The 12,350-nt window shown below is 40.0% G+C and overlaps 1 protein-coding gene across 1 annotated transcript in view; it reads left to right on the forward strand.

The window, feature by feature from the left end:
• Positions 1-12,350, forward strand: part of vwa8 (von Willebrand factor A domain containing 8) — a 106,848-nt gene that overhangs the window by 34,311 nt on the left and 60,187 nt on the right. The window contains exons 21-28 of the mRNA XM_017710845.2: positions 2,119-2,195; positions 3,538-3,613; positions 5,679-5,814; positions 5,901-6,020; positions 6,988-7,193; positions 10,047-10,198; positions 11,815-11,923; positions 12,170-12,308. Of these exons, the coding sequence (XP_017566334.1) occupies positions 2,119-2,195; positions 3,538-3,613; positions 5,679-5,814; positions 5,901-6,020; positions 6,988-7,193; positions 10,047-10,198; positions 11,815-11,923; positions 12,170-12,308 (1,015 nt within the window). The remainder of the gene's footprint in view (positions 1-2,118; positions 2,196-3,537; positions 3,614-5,678; positions 5,815-5,900; positions 6,021-6,987; positions 7,194-10,046; positions 10,199-11,814; positions 11,924-12,169; positions 12,309-12,350) is intronic.

Below are 12,350 nucleotides of genomic sequence, written 5' to 3' on the forward strand. Positions count from 1 at the left end.
TAGGGAAGGAGTGGGTGTATTCATGGCTGTCACACTGCCGCCAACATGCCAGAGAGACTGACACGCATACAGTACAGCACTTTGAGTGTTGAGCTCAATGTGTGTTTCTTTTTTTCTGCATGTGAATAGTTTTGATTTGATGCACTTTATTTGCTTTAGATTAGGGCTGAAAATGCATCATTTTAATTGAAAATGCAATTTAAAAGGTTGTAATTTTCAAATTGCAAGAGTTGCAGTTTTATTTTTATCTTATATTAATAGTGAGTGAACATAGAGTGTTGAGTAGATGGAAGGAGTACTTTGAAGAACTAATGAATAAGGAAAACGAGAGAGAGAGGAGGGCAATGGGGGGAGAGATAGTGGATCAGGAAGTGCAGAGAATTAGTAAACTGGAAGTGAGGGCAGCTTTAAAAAGGATGAAGAATGGAAAGGCAGTTGATCCAGATGACATACCTGTGGAGGTATGGAGATGTTTAGGAGAGAAGGCAGTGGACTTTTTAACCAGGTTGTTTAACAAAATCCTCGAGAGTGAGAGGATGCCTGATGAGTGGAGAAGTAGTGTATTGGTCCCCATTTTTAAGAACAAGGGTGATGTGCAGAGCTGCAGTAACTACAGAGGTATAAAGTTGATGAGCCACACCATGAAGGTATGGGAAAGAGTTGTTGAAGCAAGGCTAAGGCGAGAGGTTCAGATCAGTGAGCAGCAGTTTGGTTTCATGCCCAGAAAGAGTACCACAGATGCAATTTTTGCGTTGAGAGTGTTGGTAGAGAAGTACAGAGAAGGTCAGAAGGAGCTACATTGTGTCTTTGTGGATCTAGAGAAGGCAAATGATAAGGTGACAAGAGAGGAACTGTGGTACTGTATGAGGAAGTCAGGTGTAGCTGAAAAGTATGTTAGGGTGGTGCAGGACATGTATGAGGATAGTGAGACAGGGGTGAGGTGTGCAGTTGGAGTGACAAATGGTTTCAAGGTGAAGGTAGGGTTACATCAGGGATCAGCTTTGAGCCCCTTCTTGTTTGCAATGGTGATGGAAAGGTTGACAGATGAGGTCAGGCAGGAGGCTCAATGGACCATGATGTTTGCAGAAGACATTGTAATCTGTGGTGAGAGTAGAGAGCAGGTGGAAGAGAATCTGGAGAGGTGGAGGTTTGCACTGGAGAGGAGAGGAGTGAAGGTCAGTAGAGATAAGACGGAATACATGTGTGTGAATGAGAGGCAGCCAGGTGGAAAGGTGAAGATGCAAGGAGTAGAGGTCGTAAAGGTGGATGACTTCAAATATCTTGGGTCAACCATCCAGAACAATGGACAGTGTAGAAAAGAGGTGAAGAAGAGGGTGCAGGCAGGATGGAGTGGGTGGAGACGGGTGTCATGGCTGATGTGTGACAGAAGGATAGCAGCAAGAGTGAAAGGGAAGGTTTACAAGACAGTAGTGCGTCCTGCTATGATGTATGGTTTGGAGACTGTGGCTCTGTCTAAAAGACAGGAGGCTGAGCTGGAGGTGGCGGAGATGAAGATGCTGAGATTTTTGTTGGGAGTGACAAGGATGGACAAGATTAGAAATGAGCAGATCAGAGGGACAGTGAAGGTGGAGCAGTTTGGAGATAAAGCCAGAGAGGCCAGGTTGAGATGGTTTGGACATGTGTTGAGGAGGAATAGTGGATATATTGGTCAAAGAATTTTGGAGATGGAGCTGCCGGGTAGAAGGAGAAGAGGTAGACCTCAGAGAAGGTTTATGGATGTAGTGAAGGTGGACATGGAGATGGTTGGTGTAAAAGTAGAGGAGGCAGTGGATAGGGCAAGATGGAGGCAGATGATCCGCTGTGGCAACCCCTAAAGGGAGCGGCCGAAAGAAGAAGAAGAATTATCAATAATGTTCTCCTAACCAATTTTAAGTGGGCAGATATAACCTAATAACACAACTGCCTGCAATAAGTAGTTTAAACCTCATTATTATTGATAAAAAAATCACATTTACATTTCTCCAAGGTGTTCAGTCCAACTGTAGCTTAATAAATAATTATAGATATTTAAACATGGCATCGCTCCAAAGTAAATGAAAGAGTCATCGTACTGTACATTTACGCTGAGTAACATAGTCTTCTCTGATTTGTTCACAGGGTGTGGGCAAAAACAAAATTGTTGACAGATTCTTGCATCTCATGAATAGACCCAGAGAATATCTGCAGCTTCACAGGTAAAAGAAATGTATTGCTTTTGTATGTTCCAAACATTTCATACATGCAAAAACTTCCATTACAGTCCAAAGGAGGGGATAACCCATATCTAGTTGCATCATATGTAACTGGCAGAATTGATCAGTAATTTAGTCATATGACCTTTAGAGTTTTATCACACAAATGAAGTAGAGGACAGTATCTTAATAGCCAGCCAGTGGTTCCATCTCTTCCTAAGTCTTTGAATTAGTAAACAACTGATTATTACGATTTATCGGAAGAGATTTTTCCATTAGGTTATGAATCCTCTCTCATACACTTGCTTGGCGCTGGACTGAAAAAAACGTTCCTTTTTCCAAGGGTAGAGTGAATTATTTTTGTCCCTTATAAATTAGGACACCTGTCTGTGGGACAGAGGGAATCGTAGCTCTTAAGCTGCACTGTTGCCTTTGAAGAACTCCTATTAATAGATGGAAAAACAGCATGGATGTGGGAGTCAGAGATTGGCAAATGGGCCTTCTTCTCATTCCAGAAAAGGTGCTCATAGTTTCTGATTTGCAAAATTAAATATTACATTATCGTTTTGATCTTCAGTTGAACCTCTATTATTTAATGCTGTTCAACCTCGACATGGGCATATGGAATTTCATAAAAATTGTGTTTGTTTTAAAAGAGACCGACTTTTGTCAAAGAGACTAAAACCCCAGCTCAAGCTGCATTGTGATGAATCATCTATTAAATAAGCAGTTCTTGCCTCTGTCTGTTTGCTTCTTTGGACAGTGAATGTCAGAACAGAGACTTCACAAAGGAACACCTGTCTACAGATTAGATTTAGCACGTAAATAGATCATGTGGGGTGGGCTATAGAGTTCTGAATTTAAAAGATGGCTTCTCAGTGTGGTCCAGCTGTGTGCTGTGAGATCTAAGATAGTCACCTTCTCATTTCTGAATCATCTCTTTTTTGTAATTAGTCTACTCTTCTAGCTCTGTAGCTACACAAAGTTAATGCAGCACTCTTTTCAAAGTTATTTGAAAGTCAATCATGTTCTTATGCCCTGGTTAGCTACTACAGAAGTCTAATATTAGACCAAAGTCATCACTTCAGGGATTCTCCCTTCCAGTAAGTCTACTGAGATACGCTTCACATCTAAAACCTACAGAGACGAGAGCATATCCGTTAAGGATTTGGGTCACTTTGTTTTATAATTATAATGAGACCTTGCGAAAAAAGCTTTGCAACTTCAACTCCCTGAAGAGAATTCATTGGCTGTGTCATTCCTTTGGCTCTTGGATTGATACGGTAGAATTGCAGATATTAGACATATTACATAGTGTGTGACTCTTTATTCTTGGCTTCTACAGAGACACCACGGTTCAAACATTGACTCTTCAGCCATCTGTGAGGGATGGGATCATTGTGTATGAGGACTCCCCTCTGGTCAGTTTCCATTTCTGATCCTGAGTCATGTTCTAACACTGTTGTCCACATTGTCTGCTAAGGCCAAAACTAATCCTTCTGGAGACATCATACCTGCACTGTTAAATAAGGCTGTAACAATATAGGAATTTTAATCAATGCCAATGTTCAGTATTCTTCATGTACATATCAAACGATATTATATAGAACCAGATTAAAGAACTCTTTAATCATGCAAGGGGTTCTTTGAGTGTTCATGGTTCTGTCTAGAACCATATTCTTTACTAAAGAACCTTTGAATAACCATCATTTTATGTTAGTACTTTATCAATATCCAGTAATTTTAACAAATTCCAGGTACAACATATTCCGTATTGTTATGAATAAACATAACACACAGTGTCACTGATGCAAAGCATTACACCTTTTCCATGCAGCCATTTCTGTGACCTTCTGTAACCATCACCTTAGCCAAGTATATGAGTTGCTTCACAACAAAAAATTAGAAGGTTTAACAATCACTTATTTGATGCCTCATTTGAATATCTGATTAAGTAAGCAAATGCTGTGCTGAGTCTGGATATTCACAGACATACACATATCGTAACAGCAGAAGAATGCTTTTTGGTGCTATGTAGAACTCTTTTCAACAATGTTCTTTTTAGAATCATCTACATTCTCCATCAATCTGAAGAACCCTTTCATAGTTCAAAGAACACTTTAATCATGTACAACGTTCTATTGAGTGTTCATGGCTCTGTATAGAACCATTTCCTTTAAAAAAGATCATTTTTAAATGTATATATTTTGTGGCAGTCAATATACACAGAATGATAGCCTGTGTGTGGGAAGTACAGGAAATATCTGTCAAATCTAAACATCTGTCAGGTGCCAGTATTTTTTTTACACAATAACCTGCTGATTCTGATATGATTCCGATATTGTGCACCCCTAAGTTCTTGGCTTGTGGTCCTATGGATAGCATTTAATCGGTCTACACATTTTTTCAAAATCAACCTTCTGCCACCTCATAGCAGAATTGGCAATGGTTTGTTGTTATCCGTTTACCACAAATATGTAAATATAGCACAATAGCATTATCTTATGTGGAGGTTCTTTAAACTTTAAAAAGCATTGTCATACTTGCATATCTCATTTGTCTCATTTGTCATTTATCTCATATCTCATCTGTATACTATATGGATAGTGTAACGGTGTAATGAAGCTGGTTCTAATGCTCATAAATCAAAGCCACATATTACAAACATGCATTGCTAGTGACATTAATATCACCAGTTGGTCTTTGTCAAAGTGCCAATGTATGCCAGCCACCTCTCAAAGGATGCTCTGATCCAGCTTCAGGGAAAGAGTGTTAAAAGATTCATGAGTGAGCCAGTGGACAGTGTGTACTAATGCACCAACCCACTTGTCTCCGTACTCTAAGTGCTGTCTTGTTAGTGTGAGATGGTGGCATTTAGGTGTACTGATTGTGAACTGGGGCTGTGGGTGTCCTTTTCAAATGGGTTTTAATGATGCCTCCGCTCAATACAGGTTTGAGGGAGATGAAAAGAAGCATATAGCTCTGAGTTTGGCCCCTCAATTAGCACCCAAGGCAGCTCTCTGGGTATTAATAGAGTCAGCTTTGAAGTGCCCATAATACCCTGAATTATTTCAGTGCTCTAACACTGTCTGCAGAACAGATAAACACCAGCCATAAATGATCAGAGTTGGGTTATAAAAGAAGCTAAATTCATCTAAGTGTAAAAGGTGCTGAACGTAACCTGAATGCACCTCCAAACAAATTGAGTTTATATAATTAGGGACTTGCCTCAGCATCCAACGTATGATAACCACACTATACGTCTTTTCAGAACTAACCTTCTACTTTTAAATTGTCCTAGTTTCTGTGTGTTCCTTGTCATTACTGTCGGCTTGATGTGGCTGGAGAGTGAAATGTGGGACGTTGTTCTCTGGAAGAGATTAATAGCTGAAATACAGCCACCAAAGCAGGGTGTCGTGATTATGCGTTAATGCTGTGAAAATGGAACTCCTCTATCTCTGCTTGTCCTTTTGTGTTGGTGTGAAGGTGAAAGCTGTAAAGATGGGACACATTCTGGTAATAGATGAGGCAGACAAAGCTCCCACTAATGTCACCTGCATCCTGAAGACTTTGGTGGAGAGTGGAGAGATGATCCTGGCAGATGGGAGAAGAATAGTTTCAGGTGATAAATAAGGAAGGAAGGCTTTTTGCCTTATGTAAATCTTTCTTGAGTAGGAAAAACGAGTGATTTTTTTCTTCTCCATGCAGACCCTTTGGAAGCCGTTGCAAGGCCTAATGTGTTAGCCATGCATCCAGACTTCCGCATGATTGTTTTAGCTAATCGACCAGGCTTTCCTTTCTTGGGAAATGACTTCTTTGGAGCTCTTGGTAAGATGCTTATGCAGCTACACTATTTCATATTGTGCTGTTATTTAAAACGTGTATCATGATCTTTAAAGGCTTACAGCACTGCACTGTTTTTTCAGCACACCTGATTCAACTCATATGTTCATTGTCAGATCAAATCAGGCATTTTAGAGGAAATAAACGTTTCACTGCTCTGTGCTGCAGCCCATAAAAATAAGCTCTTTTTTTTGGTACTTTGATGTATACTGAACTCTGTGCAAGTCTACTTACTGTAGTACAAGTGTACTTACTGTAAGTCTACTTACTTGACCGGTCACTTAATTAAATACATCTACCTTGTATCTACACTTTCGGTCCATTTTGGCATATATGCCACTTGCCATATATGTGCACTTTGTAGTTCTGCAATTACAGACTGCAGTCCATCGGTTTCTCTGCATACTTGGTAGCCCCATTTTACAATGTCAGTCCACTTACTGAGCGTTCTATTAGACACACCTATCTTGTTTGTCCACCTTATAGCTTACTTTGTGTTAGTATTCTTCTAGTATTTCATCAGTGCCCATAGGACGCTGCCCACAGGATGCTGTTAGATGGATGTTTTTGGTTGGTGGACTATTCTCAGTCAAGCACTGCTGTGTCTGATCCACTCACACCGGCACAACACACACTAACATGCCACCACCATGCAAGTGTGACTACAGTGAGTGATCAACCTCACAAATAATGCCTGCTCTGTGGTGGTCCTGTGGGGTCTTGACTATTGACTAACAGAGTGAAAGAGTGCTAACAAAGTATGCAGAGAAGCAGATGCACAGTAACCTGTAATTGTGGAAATACAAAGTGCACCTATATGGTAAGTGGGGTTGATAAAATGGACAACGATTGTAAAAACAAGGAGGTGTACTTAATGAAGTGACCAATTAGTGTATAATAGATTCTGTGCAGTCATAAAGTATAACCATTTTTATCTTGGGTTTTGTGACAGGGGACATTTTTAGTTGTCATGCAGTGGACAACCCCAAGCCTCATGCAGAGTTTGCCATGCTGAAACAGTATGGGCCTGACGTTCCTGATGCTGTTCTCCAGAAACTGGTTGCAGCATTTGGAGAGCTGCGTGCCATGGCAGACCAAGGAAACATCACCTACCCTTACTCCACTCGTGAGGTGGTTAACATCGTCAAACATTTACAGGTACATGTCACTCAGTACAAAAAACATGCATATTTCCTTTATGAAGCAATACAAAATTTAATTTATACAATTTCTCCGTTACCCCAGATGTCATGAGTCAGCCAAGACATGTTTGTTGTCCAGAGTTTGCTTCTTTAGTTTTTAACTGGGTCTAACAGGTCACTGTAGCTAACAAGTAATGAAAGCATACCCCAACAATTAGTACCGTGCAAACTGCTGGTCTGAATTATTGACAGAAAAGAATTAGGCTTCTGCATGGCTGCTGCTATTGTTTTTAGATGTGCAGTGTGCTTTTATGGACAGTACAATGTCATAAAGTGTCCGTAATCACATAAGAAGTGTTCAGATTATGTAGCATCTCAGCATTGAATTGGTTCTATTACTTGTTATCTACATTAGACTTGTGGCTCAGGTGCAAATCAAAACAAGAAAACTTTATACATACAAGCATGATTTGGTTAATCGATTACATTTATTATGAAAAAGGGAAAATTTGTGTAATTTTTTTTTAACTGTCGCTTTAATGCTCACTCCAAAAGATATATGGTAATGTGGAGTTGAACTCAACTGTGACAGCTGGGGGAATCCTACTTCAAGAGTTTGCAGCCACTGTGGGTGTCTCCATTTAAAAATGAATGGGGTGATGCATTATGTATGAGGGGTGAGAGGGTGTGTATGTGAGAGCTGAGCACCGGGGTGCTGGAAGCGGCTGGAGAGAGATGATGCTATAGAGCACTGCAGGCTGTGACTCCTCACCCACCCACTCACTCACTGAGCTGACACATAGAGGCCATGCTGCCATTCTGGGCCACCTGTCTCTAGGATTTAAGCACACACAACAGATACAGGCACACACACACCAGGGGCTTCCTCTTCTCTCCTCTCCTGTTCTCCACTCCTCTTCCTCCTCCTCTTCCTCCTACTTCCCAGACTGACAAGGGAGAGGCTGTTAAACCAGTCTGCCTTATAAATCACAGAAAATAAGTATTTTTTTCTTTTTTGCCTCCTCCTTCTGCCTTCATCTTAATCTTTGACCTTTTTTCTTTTGTCATCTTTTTATTTTGTCTTTATCTTTTTTCTCCTTCTTTGTCTTTATCTTTGACCTTTTTTTCTCTTTTGCTGCCTTCTCTGTGTTCTTTTTCTTCTTCTACTCCTCCTTCACCATCTTCATCATTTGTCATCTTCTCCTTTTTTGTCTTCTTTATCTTTGTTGTCTTCTTTCTTCTCCTTCATCATCTTTTTCTACTCCTTTTCTCTTTGTCTTATTTTTTTCTGCTCCTTTTTCTTCATCATTGTTGTCATCTTCTTTTCCTTGTTCTCTTTGTCTTGTTTTTCTTCCTCTCTTTCTTTTTCTCCTTTTTCTCTTTCCTCTCTCTTGTCTTCATCTTATCTTTAAAATCTATAAAAACTGTGAAAGGGGCAAATTCAAGTGTGCTCCAAAGCCTGTTAGAATAAATAATAAGCAATCTAAAGTAATCTTTAGCAGAACAAAAGCACAAAATATGCAGTGGTTCATATTCTTTGAAAGGAAGTCTGGAGTGAAATCATTACATAATCCATTTATCCACACAGAGCTTGTTGTCATCCTTTCACACCTTCCATGTCTGGTGTGTGTAAAGAGACAAATTGTTCCTTTCTTAACTTTCCGTATTAATCATGTTATGTTTGAAGAAATAGACTATGTTTTTATCTCTTGTACTAAAATCTCTTTTACTCTGGATTTGAGCAAATAGACTCGAAAGCTGTAAAAGTCTCTCACAGTGTTGCTGCCCTTTCTTACAGCGTTATGATAACTCAGCCCAGGTCACTGAACCCCAGATCAATAAATGTGAAAACCAGAAAAAAGGGTATTTCCACTTATTGATCCAGTTACTGCAAGTGAAGAACCACAGAAAAGCTCCTGCATTGGCTTGTAAAAAAACGCACCCAGCAATCTTCCATCTTTAACAACGAGCTAACAGAATCTCTAGCAGCACATCTGACTTTGTTTGCCTAGGATTAGAATCAGTGATTTGAACTGTATGGGTTAGCTCTGCCAATTAAAAGGGTATGGATTTTCTTGCTCTGAGTTGCAGTGATCACTCCTATAGATTCCCTGCAAACATGTTTATTATACTCTGAAGTTATGTGTCACGTCTTCAGTCTAGATTGACTTTATTGCAAGTATTCAGGATGACCTTTTGGAAATGAGCTGACACTTTTATCTCCAACCAGCATGGCATACATGACTGCCTATAGTAAATTGTCCTGTTTCAACCCTTTAAAATCCAGGCTTAAGACATACTAAGGTTTATTATTCAGTAACTACACAGACTACAGTGCAGACTAGCTAAGTTATTTTTAGATCATAGAAGTGTGTAATGAAACTTTGGGCACGCCAGTGGGCCCTGGCCATAATGATGCATCTGGGAAGTTATTTTCTAGGCCAGAACTAATAAAGATTTGTGTGTGAGCATGTTGAACATGTCGCTATGGTAACAGAGAGGGACATAAATCAGTGTTAGAGTGAGCAGAGGCGGTATTGACAGCAGCAGACCCTCTTCTTCAGCTCACTCTCACCAGGGCCTCCCTCATTAGGCACCTGGACCCAGCACAACTCACAAGAACATTTGATCTGCCTTTGTCTATGTCTTTTGTTGGCCTGTGATTCTGCGGTCTGCGGTTATACAAAACTGGTGTGAGATTCTTCTTTTATGGGTGGTCATGCAAATCACCAAGACAAAAAACTTTGTCAGTATGAATGTTACGTGATACATTTTTGAGTTAAAAAGAGGCAAGAGGCAAGAAGTTTGAACATGTTGATGTTTGTTTGAATTCATTCAAATTATACTCATTTTATGTTTTTCACTCTAGACATTTCCAGAAGAGGGCCTGGCTAATGTGGTCAGAAATGTGTTTGACTTTGACTCCTACAACAAGGACATGAGGGAAGTTCTGATTGCAGTTCTGCACAAGCATGGCATTCCTATCGGAGCCAAATCCACCAGCGTTCACCTGGCCAAGGAGTAAGAGCCTCAGGTTCTTCCTAACACAATGTGACAGGTCCTCACAGAGAGCCACAGCCAAGTTATCACACACATGTGCAGGATGCTACCTTTTATTTGCTGCTTGTGTCCTGTGGTTGATGTATGTAACTCTAGTGAAGAGCCACCCTGCAGTTCTTCAGTGTTCTTTTTGTGCCCTTAACTGAAACCCATACTTGAATAATTTTCACTTCTGTTTGCTAATTTTTCACAAAGGAGATATGAGTTGATTATAATGTCATCTGATCTCGGTCATAAGCTAATTGACATAATAAGTGATACTTTTTTTTTTGATCCCACAAACGGGGAAATTCCACCTCCGCATTTAACCCATCCGTGAAGTGAAACACCACACACACACTAGTGAACACACACACTAGAGGGCAGTGAGCACACACTTGCCCAGAGCGGTGGGCAGCCCTATCCACGGCGCCCGGGGAGCAGTTGGGGGTTAGGTATCTTGCTCAAGCACACCTCAGTCATGGACTGTCGGCCCTGGGGATCAAACCGTCAACCTTCTGGTCACAGGTCCAGAACCCTAACCTCCAGCCCCACGACTGCCCCTTAAGACCTTGAGATAATGCATTTTAAAACTGACTTTTGGCTATTAGTTTGTGAAATTTAATAATTAGAAATTACATTAATTCTAAAGCCCTATACAATGTATCATTCTGCCAAACATGGATATTTTCTTTACTTTCAGTACCTTTAAATAATACCTTTAAAATGAATTACCTCACTGATTAAATAATGCATATTCCTCTCTCCTCTCACAGTCCAGGATCATTTAAGTTATTATTGCTCCATAGTGTACATATCTTGTTTTAATAAAGGAAAATATTTGTTTCTTCTGTCTCATGCTTGTCTTATTTTGAAATTTTTAATTTCAGAATTTTGCGAACTTTAATAATTACTTTAGAAATTATCAAAATAACAAAGACAGCTTTACCCAAATAGTGAAGAAACAAGTATTTTCTTTCTTAATTAAAGGTAAAATACCCTACACAGGGTTTGTAAACAAATTGCTTTATGAGGAAGTTGATTTTCTTAGCTTTTTCTCCTCTTTTAGATTTTTTCCCTCAGCTATTTGTTCTTCAACTAATTGTCATCAGGTTTAGTATTATAATTTATACCATATGCTGTTCATCTCCAGTAGGAATGGAATTTCATTCCACCTGCATGAACTCAAGTATAGCAATGTAATGCTTTCTGGGGAAAAGCGAGTGGCCAGTGAACAGATGTGCTCAGACGAGCCTAGAAACAGCATGTTGAGTGCTGTCTCATTGCACAGGGGGAAGAAAATGAAAAAAACCTCATTAAACTGAAGCATTCTTGCTGTTGTGTACTTCTAGAACCTTTTATTAACATTCTCTTTTTTTTTATTTATTTATTATATACTTGCTAGTTGTTTGAAAGCAAGCAGTTGTGTTGAATATGGTATGCTTGAGTTGACTATGGGGCTGGAAGAAAAGTAGGGAGACTCTGTTTAAATAACAGTTCATGTGTCAAGTGGCTCGTGAGTGTACCTCTAGAGAATAGAAGGCTTACAACTCTTAAGCTTATAACTATCTGTTGAAGCCATATTCTTCCTTTCCAAGGTTGCCATTGCCAGATGGCAAAATGACTGGGTATTGGAGTATTAACCAAGGTGGTAGTCCACGACGGAAACTGCTATGTCCTACTGAGTCCCATCGTATTGATATCAAGGTATCACACACAAAACTACTAAATCTAGGGATCATGTAGTGAGGTGGAGGAATACACCTGATCTAACTCATCAGTTAATTAACAAACCCTTTGTTTGTTAATTCAACTTGTTTGAGATGACGTAGGCTTATTAGAGCAGTGCCCTTGCTCACATTACAGAATGGTTCTCCAGGACCAGAGCTGAGAACCAATATTCTAGTGTTTGGCTATGCTCTGCTGTTTAAAGTGATGCATGGTTCTCCCTAGGGCCCGGTGTTTTTACGAGTGCAGGGTTACCCACTGGAGAGGCATGAATCCAGATCCATGAGCTTCACAGAGGAACATGCCCACTGGCAAATCCCCATGAATGAGGTCAACATTGTCTGTGATGTCACCACTGCTAACGGTACAGAGCTGTAAAAAATGTTTCAGAGTATCCGTTTGAAGG

The sequence above is a fragment of the Pygocentrus nattereri genome, chromosome 6 (assembly GCF_015220715.1).
Source record: "Pygocentrus nattereri isolate fPygNat1 chromosome 6, fPygNat1.pri, whole genome shotgun sequence".
Lineage (NCBI taxonomy): Eukaryota > Metazoa > Chordata > Actinopteri > Characiformes > Serrasalmidae > Pygocentrus > Pygocentrus nattereri.